The sequence below is a fragment of the Orbicella franksi genome, chromosome 1, assembly GCF_964199315.1.
Source record: "Orbicella franksi chromosome 1, jaOrbFran1.1, whole genome shotgun sequence".
NCBI classification, from domain to species: domain Eukaryota; kingdom Metazoa; phylum Cnidaria; class Anthozoa; order Scleractinia; family Merulinidae; genus Orbicella; species Orbicella franksi.
In genome coordinates, this window is record NC_138145.1 from 6,361,589 (window position 1) to 6,376,061 (window position 14,473).

A 14,473-nucleotide genomic window follows, 5' to 3' on the forward strand; every position below is an offset into this window, starting at 1 on the left:
TTTTTTTTTTTTGGAACATTTTTTGGCCAACACATGCTGCGCGTTTCTGCGATAAACTATAGTACCACTGCAGTGTTTGGAACAAAGACAAAATCGAGAAGTAGGATTTGGACCGAAATCTATCGGATATATGCATTTTGTATACTTCCCGCCCTTTACCTGTGAGATGCTATCAAGATAGACCCATGCAGGTAATAATGTTGGAGTCGTGCTCGGTGTAATATCCGTCCACATATGCATTTTCGTTTAAAAACGCATACTTCCTGATGCTTTTTCGGCTACCGTCCGCACTAAAACGATCGAAAACGCTCGTCGTTTTCACTGAAAATACATGTATTAGAGAACGATGTTCAAAGTGGAGAAATTTCAGAACGGACCCCTATCGTATTAATTCAATACCAGTTGTGGTGCATTTGCACAGCATATCAGCGTTTTCGAGCGTTTTAGTACTGATACGCGGGGACTGAAAACGCTGCGGTTATAGTGTAAACCTGTCGCACGCACGTACGTAACGTCAAAATGAAATCCTCGATTAAAAACAAATAATTTGTAGTTTGCTGGTGGTTTAAAATATGGCGAAAATTAATAAATTATTTGAAAGCACAGCGTAAAAGAGCATAAAAACAAAACAAAAGACAAAACGCAAAAAAATAAGACAAAAAAAACCTAATACGTTTTACTGGACGTTGCTTTAATTTCCACTCCAAAAAAGACGAGAAGTCCCATTTCCTTGTATTCTTTAAATATATTGGGCCCAAGTAATCACGGATGACCACCGGTGTCTTTAAGTTATGACGTTCTTACTTAGATTAATGGTAGTCATTAATGACAAAAAATACTTGCATTGAAACTTCAGCACTTAAGCAGAACATAACGATATATGTAAATTGAACCGCAAAGAAATTCAAAGAAATATGCTTAAACCAGGAAAAGCTCTCTGTTACAGGTATACAAATTGCCGGATCATTTTGGTTTTCCTAGCTCAAGCGGATTGAACATGCAGCCTTTTGATATTCCGATATTGTGGGGAAAGTCCCTCGGTATAGAGTTTTCGGTTTCATTGAGATGCAAATAACACGAGGTCAGATGACTGAGGGACAAAACCCGCGTTTAAATTTATTTCTTAAACGTAAAGGAATGTACTCCATATGAAGCGAAACACGGTACATCACGAAACGAAGTCGAACGTTCCACATACAGGACCGTGAAACACAACACTACAGCAGCGTAAATATCCTAACTTTTGACGTATCAGGTCCTACAAGGCATGCCGAGAAACAATGACTTGATAGCGTTGAAAATGGAAGGAGTCGAGGCAGTGGCCAAAAAAGCTGGCAAGAGGAAAAGAGCTTTTACACTGCTTCGACAATTGCTTATCAGGTATGAGTGAGTGGCGTGATAAAATGAAGACGTATTTTTGCTCGTAGTACAGGTGACGACATCATAATTTCACGTTGTGATGCGTAACTGTACGGTTGGAAATATGAATTGTAGATTAAGATCCCTAGAATACAAGTTGTTCGGTTGCTGCGAATTAGAGAAACGATATGCTGTAATTTTTGTCCAACGCAATGTCCTGCTTTGACAATTGAAGTACGCTCGAATTCTTCGAGTGCATGTATGGATTTTAAAAGATGTTTACGTTTTGACATGACGTCACGGGATTTTCCGAGAAACTGCAGGAGCCTAAAAATTTTTGAAAACGTTCTGTTTGAACACATTCTGTTTTTACGTGTTCGAACATTTAATTTCTGGAAGAATGTTCAATTTTGTAGTTATTGGCCGTGCAACCTGTTCCTGCACAACTGATAAACCAAAAAAAAAAAAAAAAAAGAATTTGACCAAAAAATTCAAGATACGCTGCGCAGTAAATAATTACATATGAACTGTATTTATAAAGTGGTTTGCACTTCATTGAGTGTCGAAAAGTACATTGGACTCGCATGACTACACTATAGAGTGTCTGCATTGTCACGCAATGAAAAACAAAGTCAAAAACCATCCAGTGGATAAAGTCAAGAAATTGTGATATTATAGACGATAAATAAGAAAGACAGTTCTCCAAGTTTAAGGTGTGTGCGTTGTCCCAAAATTGAGATATTCGTCGAAATGTTCCGCGCCGGAAAATAATGTAAACATCTGGAACTTACTTTGGATATCTAGGCAACTGGTTATCTGAACCGAACCAAAAAACATTTACAAAAGCACTTTTCCTAATACTTTAACTCCTAAAATGGCTAAAAATCACGAGAGAAGTGTATATTTTTCGACAAACGCGATCTTAGCTTCATGTCACGCACCGCCATAACTCCGAAATTCGAAATGTTCTGGTTTCCAAACCGAAGGACGCTATTGAGCTGGAAAGTTGTAAACAGATATAAATTTAGTACCTCTTATGCCTGATGAGGATTAAACCTTTAGGGGCTCTTTAGTTTTGGATTTGAGAATTTCATGACGTCACGTGCACACACTCTATTGGCTTAAAAGATGTCGCGCCACTTTTTCATCCAATCAGAAGTAAAACCAAAACCAACTGTAACTCGCTTGCACACGTTTTCCCGCCCTTCGCGCCAGCTGCATGTAATTAGTTAAGTTGGGTACGTAGAGTTATAATCTTGGTTCTGGTTCTACAGCACTTTGAATATTGCTCTAGGCAGAAAACAGAGTGTTACTAGACATAGTAACGCAGTAACGAGTGACGAGAATCGGAGTAACGAGAAAACGAGTAACGGGAGAAAATTTCAGATAGATATAAAGTAAGGGAAGCAAATTTGGCAAGTCGCAAAAAGGTATTTGGCTAAGCTTTTAATTCATGAAACGACCGCCTACTTGTACTTGATGTACTTGTACTTTTACTTCTACGTGTACTTGATACCGCGCCGAAGGAGAGGGTTCCCAATAGCTTTGGCGGGATGCAGGATTTGGCCTTTTTTCGCCGTGATATTTGGGAGTTAAGCTGAAAACAGGGGCGGAAAGCGAGAATTACAATTACGAGCGGGAGCGGGATTTCGTGTTTTTATGGGGTTGGGATGCGGTATTTGCAAGGGGAACAGAGCGGAATACGGGATTTCAATTCTTACGTGACCTTATAAATTGTTATTGACTAGCGCAAAAACCACAAGCTGGCAAGAAACGAACCGCATAGCTGTGTCAGGTTTCAAGTAATGGATAGCAACCGGTCTTTACCCTATCAGGTTCTTTCAAACGTGTCGTCCATTTCCGACATTTTCGATGCTTGCGTCTGTAACCTTGACCTCCCGATCCTTTCTAGTTTTTCTAGTCTTTCGACCTTTTCCAAAGCGCTTGGCTTGTTTTGGCCAGGATGGCCACACCGGATGGCGGTGATAGTGATTTACCGAACGAATTGAAGCATGCGACATTACGAATTGCGTCACCATATATTAGACCATAATACGAAAAGGATGTGCGAGCGGGAATGCCTTCATTCGGAAGGAAAAGTTCTGAGTCTAGTTTCCAAGTAAAGTGAAGACGCTGAAAGCTTTGAAAGAAATTGTCAAGTGTGTTTACGGGCCATCTCTTAAATATGGGAATGAACAATCTTTTTCTTTCACTGATACGTGGACAAAAGGAAAGAAAACAGTAAACCGTTTACAGAAAGAAACGTTATAATCATTTGCGCTTACGTATCTGGTACCCATTGAATTCTTTTGTGATCTTGTATGCAATATCTTGTTTTAAAAAGCTTGTGTCAATGATTAAATTAATTATTAATGTAAAAAATTAATAATTAACCCAGAAACGTCCTGGAAAAGTAGGCGGGAGCGGGATTTCCAGGCAAAAAAGGGCGGGATGGTGGGATTAACAGGAAAAAATGGGCGGGAAAGCGGAATCTGAGAACCCTATTGTGGACCCTCGAAGGAAGGACCCGGATAATATTTTTTTTTCTTTCCAACGCCAAGGTTTTAAAAATTATACGCAAGACGGCTTAGGTCTAAAACTCTACAATTTAAAAGAGACCCATGACAAGAAAAATAGTGAAGGCGCGATGGCCTCATGGTCAGTGCGCCCGAATCCGGATCGAGCGGTCCAGAGTTATATTGTGTTGTGTTCTGGGCAAGAGACTACTCTCACAGTGCCTTTCTCCTCGTGCACCCGGGTGTACAAACGGGCACCGGCGAATGCTGGGAGTAACCCTGCGATAGATTAGCATCCCATCCAGGGGGTAATAGAAATACTTCTGTGGTCGCTTCATGCTACAGAAACAGGGATAAGCACCGGCGTGATGGGCCACTTGGCTCCTATGCAAACTTAACCTTTACCATGCCCAAGACAATTGTGGCGGATCACCGCTGAGTTTTGATATACAGAAAACATATACCGGATGGATTGGTCGCTTCAGATACTAGCCCGGCTAATTGGACTGCTCATCTCGTCCCTATTTCCTTCGTTATAATTTGTATATGTTCATACGAGAAGACGGTAACAGAGATCTCGGTTTTTGCGACCGCGATCTAGATCATTTTCAGCCCGGAAAAGATGCCTTCACTCTCTCATTAAAGAAGAGGCCCCTTCCTTATGGCGTCGCTTTGTCTTATTTCACGATGTTCTTCACAGAATTAGTAGTCTTTTGTCTTCCGCAGTTAAGTTTGTTACACGAGTTGGCCAGGCTAAGACAGACATGTAAGATAGAACTGTACGTGGCGCCTCCTTGGTTTTCTCTTTTGCACTTCGCGGTAACCGGGCTGAAAATTTCCATACGTATAGATGACAAGCTTCGTCCCGTTGCGTGCCCGCCCGGCCGGTTTTTCAGCTCATATGAACGGGCCAGTCGGTCTTAAGATTACCTTGTAAGGAGTAACATTCAACTCAGATTAATTGGTTCAAGGCATTTAAATAGATGACGCCATCACATGACCTTTTCCTTCAAATTTCCATTCATCTCGCACATTTTGTTTTCATTCCAAGTTGTTACCGACTATAACCGTTGCCCAAAATGCTTTTTTTTTGTTTAGTGATTAAAACTGAGGATGATAAGGTTTCATCTATGATGTGAATGAAAAACTTCGTTCTCTTATACCAGATACTGGACTTAACGTGCCTTTATGGAGTATTCTGACGAACACTTGAACTTCTTCCGAATATGCGACATTACAGCTAACATTATCACAGAGGGGCTTAGGACAGTCTTCAAACAAGAGTGGGATAAGAGATACATGGGCTCTTTGGGAGAATGGGAGGACACTTTGAAGAATGGAAAAGACTTTGAGAGACAAGAACCACCAGCAAGTCAAAAGAAAAATGCGAGGTTGCTAAATATCATGAAAAATGGTAACCGCAAGGAATGGGACTGTACAGCGCTTTTTTTTGGAATTCTTTTCTCCACTAGTATTGGGACGTCTCTCAGTCCTACAATACACAGCCACGTGGACGACCTTAGAGTTTTCCGTAATGAAATTTTTGCTCATGTCTCCAAGGGCACTATCTCTGAAATCGATTTCAAATCTTTGATTGGAAGAGTAGAAGCAGCGTTTATGGCGTTAAGTCTTCCTGTCGGGGATATCAAAGCAATTGCCAATCAGAAGAGCTTCCCTATAAAGGAATCGAGGCTTCTTAAGGATCAACTAGTCAAAGAGCAAGAAGAAGTTAGAGCCTGGCAAGAAAAGTCAACTGCTCTCGAGGAGGAACTTAAATCCAATCCCAAGACGTTCCTAGGCAACCTTCCTACGAAACCCTCTCATGCAATCCAGCAACGCCTCTGTGAAGTGTCGATGATCCTCAAACAAATGGAAGAACTCAAGAAGAGCAGCGATGGAGAAATCACCACAACATATCTGTCGGGTAATCCTGGCTGTGGCAAGAGCCAGATTGCAAGAATGGTCGGGGAAGCATTTTACAAACAGGTTTCCCACAGTGATCTTGTTTTTGTTGCCACTTTAAATGCCGAGACCCTGGAGTCGTTATTCAATTCATATGACAGCCTGAGTAGAGCCCTCGGTTGTACCGAATTTGCTGTTGCTGGAATAACGACATCAAAGGATTCCATTCAAGAAAAGTTGGAGCAGTTTCAGAGATTAGTAACTCCGAAAATGAAAGAGTTTTCGACGTGGCTCCTCATAATTGACAATGTCGTTAACCTCGAAGCTGTTAGACGATTCTGGCCAACTTGTGGATGTAAAGAGTACGGCAATGGGCAAATCCTTGTTACAACCCAAGACAGTAGCACCATTCCTGACAATGGATCTCGTAGTCACTGCATCTCTCTTTGCAGAGGCATGGATCCTGATGATGCTGTAAGTCTTCTTACAAACGTCTCGCAGATGCCAAATCAAGCAAACGTGCAAGATGTTGCCAAAGCCTTAGATTACCAGCCTCTGGCACTGGCTTGTGCCGCTTGGTACGTTTATAGTGTGCGTTCCCGTGGATCATCTCACTTCAACTGGGTGACATATCTGGATAAACTAAACCGTGGAAAGGAAGAGGCTATGGGCGAGATCAAGAGGAAATGCGACAGTGGCTACACAAAGTCAATGCCTGTTGCCGTGCGAATGGCGGTAGAAAGAGAAGTAGTTAATGAAGACGTTTTACTTCATACATTTCAGTTCCTTTCTATCTGCGCTCCAGGACCGATTTCACTGGAAGTTGTCGTCAAATTCGTCGCAAAGCGAACGCCTGACTTGGACGAAGAGGATATCATCGGAAAGATAATGGAGTCAAGTCTAGTGCAGATTTCTTGCAAGAAAGACGGTGAACAGACTTTGTGGCTTCACCAAGTTTTGCATCGGATTATAAGAAGCAATAAGAAAGTCTGTATCCAACCAGGAAAGGAAATTGAAGTGATTTCAGCAGCACTCGGCCCTATTCAGAGTCTCACAGTGGATGGTAGGTCGACCTCAAAGATTTTCATTGAGCATTTGAACGCTTTCCTATCATATGTCATTTCGTTCCAACTCTCCAGCACCGACTTTTATACTCGTCTCATCGAAGCTACCCCTCTTGCTGACTTCTTTGAGTGCTTTGTTTCTTGTGCGTCTATGTGCCTCAAATATGGGAAAATGTCAACCGTAAAGCAGTGCATACAAATAGCAGTTCGTGTAATTGAGGGAAGCGTCAGTGTCAACGAGAAAACATCGTCTCTTTTACTTTTCTTTTGTGGAAGTGCTCTGATTGACCTGAGCGAATATGTTCGTGCTATAGAGTACCTCAAGATGTCACTGGAGATGAGGCATCGGATTTATGGAAATAGGCACAAAGCTGTGGCAGAATGTTTACGTCATTTAGGGCGTGTGAGCTTTAATTTCTCGCGCAATGAAGATGCAACGAAGTTTTTTCACGAGGCACTCTCTATCTTCCGTGAGATACGTGGAGAAAAAAGTGGTGAAGTGGCGGAATGTTTGGTCGGCTTGGGAAATGTAAAGGGAAACCTTTGCTACCACGCCCAGGCAACGCAATACTTCCAGGAAGCATTGTCCATCTCCCGTGAACTTTTTGGCACAAAACATTTGATAGTGGCACGGTGCTTGCATAATTTAGGAGTCACAAGCATCGATTGTGGTCGCTATGACGACGCAGGGAGATTTCTAGAGGAGGCGCTTGCTATCCAATTAGAAATTTGTGGAGAAAAGCAAGAACAAGTGGCAATTTCTTTGACCAATTTAGGGAGACTTCATCTCAAGTGCTTACGTTTTGAAAAAGCGAGGCATTTCATGGAGAGAGCCCTGAACATTAGACGTGATATTGGTAACCAGTTGCGCGTGGGGCGCAGTCTGTACCATCTCGGTAGCCTGATTGAAAAGGAGGGTAAACTAAATTCGGCTGAAGATTATTACAGTCGTGCACTTGAAACGATTCGACGTTACGAGTTCCTTCCCGAAAATCATCTCTACGTTAGAGAAGCCGTCGAGGCCCTTCGACGAGTAAAGGAGGCTACAGAAACACAAAGCACAACAGCGAGCAACATGTCCCTGTCTAGAAAGAGAAAAGCCAACGATTTGACTTCAAACACGAAGTTACAGCATCCCCGACAAGTTGTTAAATGCTGAAATCAGCTGATCCACCATGTGTATGCCAACGGTATTTATAGCAAACCGTACGCACATTCAGTTGCGCGCACCATGGGCAGATGGACCTAAGGAGTAGTTACATTGAAAAGGGCCGAACGGCTGGCCTTCAAAGAATGCATAGACCGTTTTCACTTTGGGGTCACATGCGGAAAGGTTTTCTTGTAGAAGGGGTAAAAAGTTTGCAAAGACTTCTGGTAGCTGTAGTAGAGATCACAGCACATTTTTACTAAGGGAGCGTTCCTTTAGGGTGATCTGGATCAGGATTAGTGATCCAAGATCTGTCTGGATATGGCGCATCAAAGGAACCGGTAAAGCCATGACCAGGTTGGATTCATCGGCTCCTTTGATGCACCATGATCCAGACAGATCTTGGATCACTGATCCTGATCCAGATCACCCCTAAGGAACGCACCCTAAAGCTACCAGAAGTGTATACGAACTTCTCTCCAACAACTGTCTATTCTGAAGTGTAGTGTAGGTAGGTATTCACATAAGTTTGATAAACATCTTAGTTGAAGATTTAATTTAATATCGCGTCGATGGACGTATTAGAGCTTTTAGTGAGCATGAAGTAACATTTTCACGTTCTACAGTTATTTCGAAATTAGCGCTTCGTTTTAGGAGCTACAAATGAAAAAAGTTGATAACTATGGAGTTTTTCACCTGGGCCAGGTTGTTCGAAAGCCGGTTAACGCTAACCTAGGATTAAAAGTTAATCGAAGTATCCATTTTCTTGTATGAAAATGTTTTTCATTGCTTATGTTTTGTGTAGTTTGAGATCTTTCAAACTCAAACCTGAAGGACAAACAATATAAACAGAAAACAGCACCCAAAAGTTACAAAACTGAAATCAAAATTTTCGCCAATCCTGGGCTAGCTTAATCGGGCTTTGAACAACCCGGCACTGAGGTTTGCAGGTTTGCGAGGGCTCAAAATATCTCTCTTCGCGTTTATGATACTTTTTTCACACTTGACAATCAGAAATGAAATGCCTTAACTTCATTTAGGTAGTCGGTCCTACATTCCTCTAGGTCCGCACTGTCAGTAGCAGACCAAGTATTACCCCTTCTATTTATGGCCTAAGCACGATGCGCGCGGGCCATCAAACGAAGGAGGGGAACACAGGGATCCATAATCCAAGACAACAGACATTTCAAAGTGTGTTACTTTGGCGTACTGTGATGTCATGATTGGACAAGGAGACGGCAAACCGTGTATAAGATGAATAAACCAAATGCATTTTTCTGATGTCACTCTAAAATACAAAGCATGAAACGATTATAAAATTTTTGCTTAAGTAACATATATACTTAACATATTAAGAGCCGATTGATAAAAATCGGAGTCTAGGCTGGGTAAAAGAGGTCCGTGCTATACACTGGGGTTCTTTTTATCTTTAAAGGCGTTTATCGTAAGTCACGTCTAGATGAAGTTTAGCTGTGGACTAACAAACAATAGCAAGTTAGACTTGTTCCTGAGTACGTTTAAACGTCATTTAACCTTAAACGTTCATTAGGATCAAAGGGAACAACCTATTTCTTAATTTTTGTTCTTATGCCCTTCCACAATCTCAGAGCTGTTTGATGGTGATACTTGAACCCCCATTTCGTTTTCCGTGAAATAAATCCTCGAGTCCAGCACATGAAAAAAAAATTCCACCCAGTTCTGTACAACGTTGTGAAAGCAACATTTTCTTTAAGAGAAAACAATAGCCCGAGAAAAGTGTTCTCCTGGTCGAAGAAGACGCATGACTGTTCGAAAGTTTATGCTGGCGTCCTATGCCATGGTGCCACAGGCTTAAAATAGTAGTTACCAGATCGCCTAATGGAAATCTTATAACTATCCGACTCAATAGCTTAGGCGCTACGTCACACATATTGGACCATCATGCAGTACTTGATTAAACCGATACTTTTTAAAACTTCAGGACTTTGCCGGTTGACCTGACACGTGCGTGTCTTTGAAAGTGGTCCAGAGGAGCGAAAACTGGCATCTTAACGATAAACGTTAGTGAGCGGAGAAAAAGGAGGAGAAACATCCATTTCTCCTCACTTTTTAGTATAGGTTTGATTGGTTCCCAGGATTTCGCTGCTCCCCACCAACAGGCTACTTTTGACGGCGTAACGCCTGGCACTTTTTAGCATGTCGTGGGTGATTGCGTGACAGCATGATTGGATACCAATAAAATCTCCTGATTAGGTTGTTGTTCTGCGCGGAAGGACTTCGTTGTAGCTACTGTCAACTGCGAGGCTAAAAAGAAAGCCAAGAAAAAATCGAAAAAAGACAGTCCAACATAAAGTGAATATGGAGCGACAGTCGTGAGTTAAGTTGGCCATCTCTAAAGGCTTCTACTGCATTATTTTCTTTTGAATTGTAATGGGTTTTAGAAAACATTTTGGTGCGAGTTTAGAATACCCGTCGAGTTGATTACATTTCTCTGAATGCCTGAAAGAACGAAGCATCCAAAATACAACAGAAATTGTAATAAACGTCCCGTAGGAAGCTATAGACAGTTCCTGAAGTCGTTTTAACTGTTTTGATCGCGTAGCTGCATGAGTAACATATAACAACGCACACCGAAGTCGATTCGTTCTTCTAAGCACTCGCTTTAGATCCTATTCTTGAGCTATGTATCATGCACAAAGTGTCCCGTTACAAAATCATTACAAAATCAGGACCTGCAACGTTTATTATTGGTCCGAAAGTATTGCATAGTCTCATTCACGAGGAAGTCTTATTTGGATCTGTATTTTTCGCGAACGAAGGCTGTATCGTTTTAGAAAGCTGTTGGCTTCTAAGCCGTAATCATTGTTTATTGCAATATTCATCATGCGCACATGAAATAAATGCATGAAAGATGAATCAAACAAATTAAAACACTGGTAAACTTACATTTGTGCATTGTTTCGTTTTGTCCATTTCGTTTTCTCAGGAAGCTGTGGACAACGCCAAACAACAAGTGGTGCTAGGTTAGTTGAATGAAGTGTCATAGGTCCTAAATTGCCAGAAATGAGAACAATACAAAGAATATAACGAGAAAACTGAATCATTTGTGAAACAAGAACTGAAGTGGTCGTTGAAAACTAAACTTTTCCCATCCACGCTAGACTGCGAGCAGTCTTTCCCATAAAGTTATATTACGCGCCCAGGAGCCTATTTAGCGAGCAACGAGGCCGCGAGGAGCAGCGTGTAACGCCCAATCTCACTTTGTTCTCTTCTCGAATTGTTATCAATTTTCTGCCCGTTCACGCAAGTGATCCGAGGAGAAACCCTCGACTGGTTGCATTCTTCATATTTCTTCGCGTTATGGCCGCGACTCTGCGAACGATAACCTCCTTTTACAAGTTACAAGACATTACAAGACTCTTAAATGAAGTGACACGCTGTAAACAACTTATCATACTGAAACAGCACTTCCGCATCAAAACATTTGTAACTCCATTTACTGCATTTTCCCTGTTCAACATGGGCGACTTCAGCGAATGGGAAATAATCGAAATGGCAGAGCTTAAAAAAGAAATCGAAGAGAGTGGCGTGTCGAACATTGAAGAGTTCTTCAAGAAGAGACTGGAGAAATGGCGAGAAGTGGAAGTGAACATCGCAATCACTGGTGACTCGGGAAGTGGCAAATCAAGCTTTATCAACGCTATTAGAGAGTAAGTACATTTCACCAATACGACTCCGTAAGTTACAATTTCAGTATTGGCTCTGTTCGAGTTTGTCATACTGCATACAGTTTGTTGTATTTAAAAAAATTACTAGTGTGTATGTAATAAAAATAAGCATAAGGTTTGAAGACTCGATTTGCAGACTCGCTTTTGAATCACCTTGGCTTCGGGATGTTAACCGTAGGAACAGCTATATTTCGTTGGCTGCATTTTCATTGCATTTGTTAATTTTTATCCGATCGAATATTGTTTGGGATCGACGGAAAAGTACTCTGAAGGCAAGATCCATAAGAGTGACCCTGAACCAAGGAACGGCAATGTAAATACTGTCTTCTGCGGTCGCACGGTCGTACGGAGTGTGTTTACGATAAACGAGTAGGCGAAAGCGATGTTTGCTTTTTATTTTTATTTGTGCTACCAGCTGAGAATAATGTACGTAAAAGAACTGAAGAACTGAAGTGGTCGTTGAAAACTTAACTTTTCCCATCCACGCTAGACTGCGAGCAGTCTTTCCTATAAAGTTATATTACGCGCGCAGGAGCCTATTTAGCGAGCAACGAGGCCGCGAGGAGCAGCGTGTAACGCCCAATCTCACTTTGTTCTCTTCTCGAATTGTTATCAATTTTCTGCCCGTTCACGCAAGTGATCCGAGGAGAAACCCTCGACTGGTTGCATTCTTCATATTTCTTCGCGTTATGGCCGCGACTCTGCGAACGATAACCTCCTTTTACAAGTTACAAGACATTACAAGACTCTTAAATGAAGTGACACGCTCTAAGCAAATTATCATACTGAAACAGCTCTAACTTCCGCACCACAACATTTGTAACTCCATTTACTGCATTTTCCCTGTTCAACATGGGCGACTTCAGCGAATGGGAAATAATCGAAATGGCAGAGCTTAAAAAAGAAATCGAAGAGAGTGGCGTGTCGAACATTGAAGAGTTCTTCAAGAAGAGACTGGAGAAATGGCGAGAAGTGGAAGTGAACATCGCAATCACTGGTGACTCGGGAAGTGGCAAATCAAGCTTTATCAACGCTATTAGAGAGTAAGTACATTTCACCAATACGACTCCTTAAGTTACAATTTCAGTATTGGCTCTGTTCGAGTTTGTCATACTGCATACCGTTTGTTGTATTTAAAAAAATTACTAGTGTGTATGTAATAAAAATAAGCATAAGGTTTGAAGACTCGATTTGCAGACTCGCTTTTGAATCACCTTGGCTTCGGGATGTTAACCGTAGGAACAGCTATATTTCGTTGGCTACATTTTCATTGCATTTGTTAATTTTTATCCGGTCGAATATTGTTTGGGATCGACGGAAAAGTATTCTGAAGGCAAGATCCATAAGAGTGACCCTGAACCAAGGAACGGCAATGTAAATACTGTCTTCTGCGGTCGCACGGTCGTACGGAGTGTGTTTACGATAAACGAGTAGGCGAAAGCGATGTTTGCTTTTTATTTTTATTTGTGCTACCAGCTGAGAATAATGTACGTAAAAAAATATATTTTTACAAATGAGCTTTTACGTTTAAACATTAGCAGTTAATGTGCGAATATTGAGAACGAAATTTGAAGGCTAATGTAAATATTTTAGTTCCATTAACCTTGTGAGTCTGCGGAAACTGGCGCCGTCACGCAAGGAAGTAAATTTACTCAACCGGGCATGCGCACAAGAACTCTCGACTCATTTCTCTGCCGTCCTCGCCTCGTCGAGGACTGTACGGGTCCGCAAATGATCCCAGGACCGCAAATGATCCCCAAATTGGACTGCAAATGATCCCGGACCATAAATGGTCTTCGATAGGGACCGCAAATGATCCCGACTAAAAAATAACGAATGGCATGGATGGTGGGATGGGTGGATAAGGAATTGGCGTACGTGAATACCGATATTTTTATTAAAGCCATCTTATAATTATAATGGCTTACAACTTGCTTTTTTTTCATACTTTCGGCTAAATTTTGTTGCTAACTACGATGTTATGAATATCACCACGCAATCATCAAAACACGACTTGGTTTGCATTTCTTTGCAATTCTCAGTAAAATTATGATCCGTGCAACATACGCTACATATCCTCCTTTGTTGAACATTGATATTTCGGTGTTATAGTTAAATCACATTTTATCAGCCATTAACGCCATTCGTCTAAAGTTTTAAACTAAAATCTAACCATGAAGCAACTATTAAGGAAGACGCTGTCACCTGAGTAGACCCTCAAGCCTACAACGCTTCATCACTCTGTTAAACACCTAGTGTGCGGCACTGGAAATTGGAACAAATTTATTTTATAATTTTTCGTTGGTCGTATTTTGGCTTTAATTCCTCGGAAATGACTACTTGAGTATTCTAAGAAGCCAAAATTCCAAGCTATAGTTATGAAGTTCAGCTTCATGACCAAGCAACGCCAAGGCTTGCACTTCGTTTTGACTAGTTAGCTGTTTGATAGATGTTTGATACTATCGCCACCGGGATTTCGAGAATGTTTACAAGTATGTGTTTTTCCAAGACTTCTGATTCAATAGATCGTCTTCACGTGACGTGTTTTTATCCTCATCAGGCATAAGAGGCGGTATATTTATATCTGTTTACAATTAGCGTGCTTCCTTTTGAAACCAGGGCATTTTGAATTTCAGGGTTATGTAGGTTGCGTGACACAAGGCTACGATCGAGTTTCTTGAAAAATATATACTTATCTCATGATTTTGAGCCTTTTTAGAAGTTAGAGCATTAGGAAAAGTGCTTATGTAAATGCTTGTTTGTTTAGTACTGATAATC

At 41.3% G+C, this 14,473-nt stretch overlaps 2 protein-coding genes across 4 annotated transcripts in view; both read left to right on the forward strand.

The window, feature by feature from the left end:
- Positions 1-1,072: 1,072 nt before the first annotated feature.
- LOC145463350 (uncharacterized) lies at positions 1,073-9,222 on the forward strand. Its single transcript, XM_081447134.1, has 2 exons — positions 1,073-1,380; positions 5,042-9,222. The coding sequence occupies exon 2, from the start codon at positions 5,064-5,066 to the stop codon at positions 7,998-8,000; it is 2,937 nt and encodes a 978-aa protein (XP_081303260.1). The 5' UTR covers positions 1,073-1,380; positions 5,042-5,063; the 3' UTR covers positions 8,001-9,222.
- A 2,960-nt stretch (positions 9,223-12,182) lies between these two features.
- The window catches only part of LOC145466599 (interferon-inducible GTPase 1-like), a 27,480-nt gene continuing 25,189 nt past the window's right edge, over positions 12,183-14,473 (forward strand). For all 3 annotated transcript variants that reach the window (XR_014041976.1, XM_081450406.1, XM_081450341.1), the window contains exon 1: positions 12,183-12,738. Coding sequence is in view for 2 of the 3 variants with exons in the window: in XM_081450406.1 (XP_081306532.1) it covers positions 12,548-12,738 (191 nt within the window). In the remaining variant the exon portion in view is untranslated. The remainder of the gene's footprint in view (positions 12,739-14,473) is intronic.